This window comes from Opisthorchis viverrini (assembly GCF_000715545.1).
Source record: "Opisthorchis viverrini unplaced genomic scaffold opera_v5_220, whole genome shotgun sequence".
In the NCBI taxonomy this organism is placed as follows: Eukaryota; Metazoa; Platyhelminthes; class Trematoda; order Opisthorchiida; family Opisthorchiidae; genus Opisthorchis; species Opisthorchis viverrini.
The window spans coordinates 140,459-141,688 of record NW_008751874.1 but is presented as its reverse complement, the minus strand read 5'-3'; the positions used below and the strand labels follow the sequence as shown (position 1 = coordinate 141,688).

General features: G+C 49.8%; 1 protein-coding gene across 1 annotated transcript in view; it reads left to right on the top strand.

Moving 5' to 3' along the window:
- Positions 1–465, top strand: part of T265_08417 (hypothetical protein) — a gene marked incomplete at both ends in the record, with an annotated part of 7,280 nt that extends 6,815 nt beyond the window's left edge. Inside the window, 2 exons of the mRNA XM_009174216.1 lie at positions 92–281; positions 310–465. Coding sequence (XP_009172480.1) covers positions 92–281; positions 310–465 — 346 coding nt within the window. The remainder of the gene's footprint in view (positions 1–91; positions 282–309) is intronic.
- Positions 466–1,230: the final 765 nt, after the last annotated feature.

Here is a 1,230-nt window from a genome sequence, read left to right as displayed (position 1 = left end):
TGAGAGACTCTGTGAGTGTCGCGGGACACTCTCCAGTATAGCTCAATGGATCGCTGAGGTGCGCAAACCGTCACACCACGGTAAGGTCCAGTCTCACCCAACGCTTAATCGTGACCACCGGCACAATATTTAATTCAAACATTTCTAAAACCAAGGAGTCTGAGGCTTCTCAAAAGGTACATTCACAGCCTCAACAGAAACTTTGCGCTCTCGGGAGTGGTCAGCCCCTCGCAGCTGAGCAGGTTAGAACTTTGAGTAAGCGGGGCGAGATGGCCCAAGTGGTTAGAGCGCGAATTTACTGACCGGAAGGTCCGTGGTTCGAATCCGATCTCCGCCACTCGACTTCCCCTGTCTAGGCTTGGGCAACCTGGCAGTATCCCAGCCCTCATGCTACCTTCGGGTGGCATGGCAGCTAGGCACCGGAAGGGTGCTACAGCTGAACGCTTTAAGCGGTACCTCAAATAAACACCTTTCTCCGGCCCGCGTCATCAGGAAGTATCACTTATGCGCACAGTTCTTCGTCCACCGATGTTTCTCTCCAACCACTTCCCACCACACAAGCAAGCGTGGCTGAGTCATTGGAGTGTCAGGTATGACCGATTTGTCTTATTTAGTCCGCTGACAATCAACAATAAACGAAATAACATCTCGATAAATCCAACACGTCTTCTTACATGGGAGCTTTCAAAGTCCTTACTCTATGTAAATTTGGGTGATATGAATGCGCAAGTCGGTCGCATGGGCTTTTTGGGATCATGTCCCCGCGGTCGATTCGGGATCACTGTCCTTCAGTTGTGTGCTGATCAACAACTGTTTCTGGCCAGTACAAACTTTCGGCATAAACGTTAGCATTGCGTAACTTGGCGGCCACCAACTGAAAATCAACCGTGGAACTAGATGGATGATATGGCTATCAGCCACCGACGGACAGCCACAATTAGAGACTGTCGTTATTCTCGAGGCACTTGATTCCGACCACGCCATGGTGCGAGCACACCCGACATTTCGTCTCCCTTCAAGTCTTCGCAAGTCAGCCCATGAGATCTCCTAGTGTTTGACTACCAATATCTTCGGATCATTGACCAAGACTGATGGGAAAACCGGACCAGTAATACAGGGGTACATCGAACGGTTTTCATTAAAAAAAATAACTCGTCCACGACAGACGAACTGATCAAAATCCATAGGTTCGATCACGTGCTTCGTGTGCGAGTCGACCGACTTTGCTCG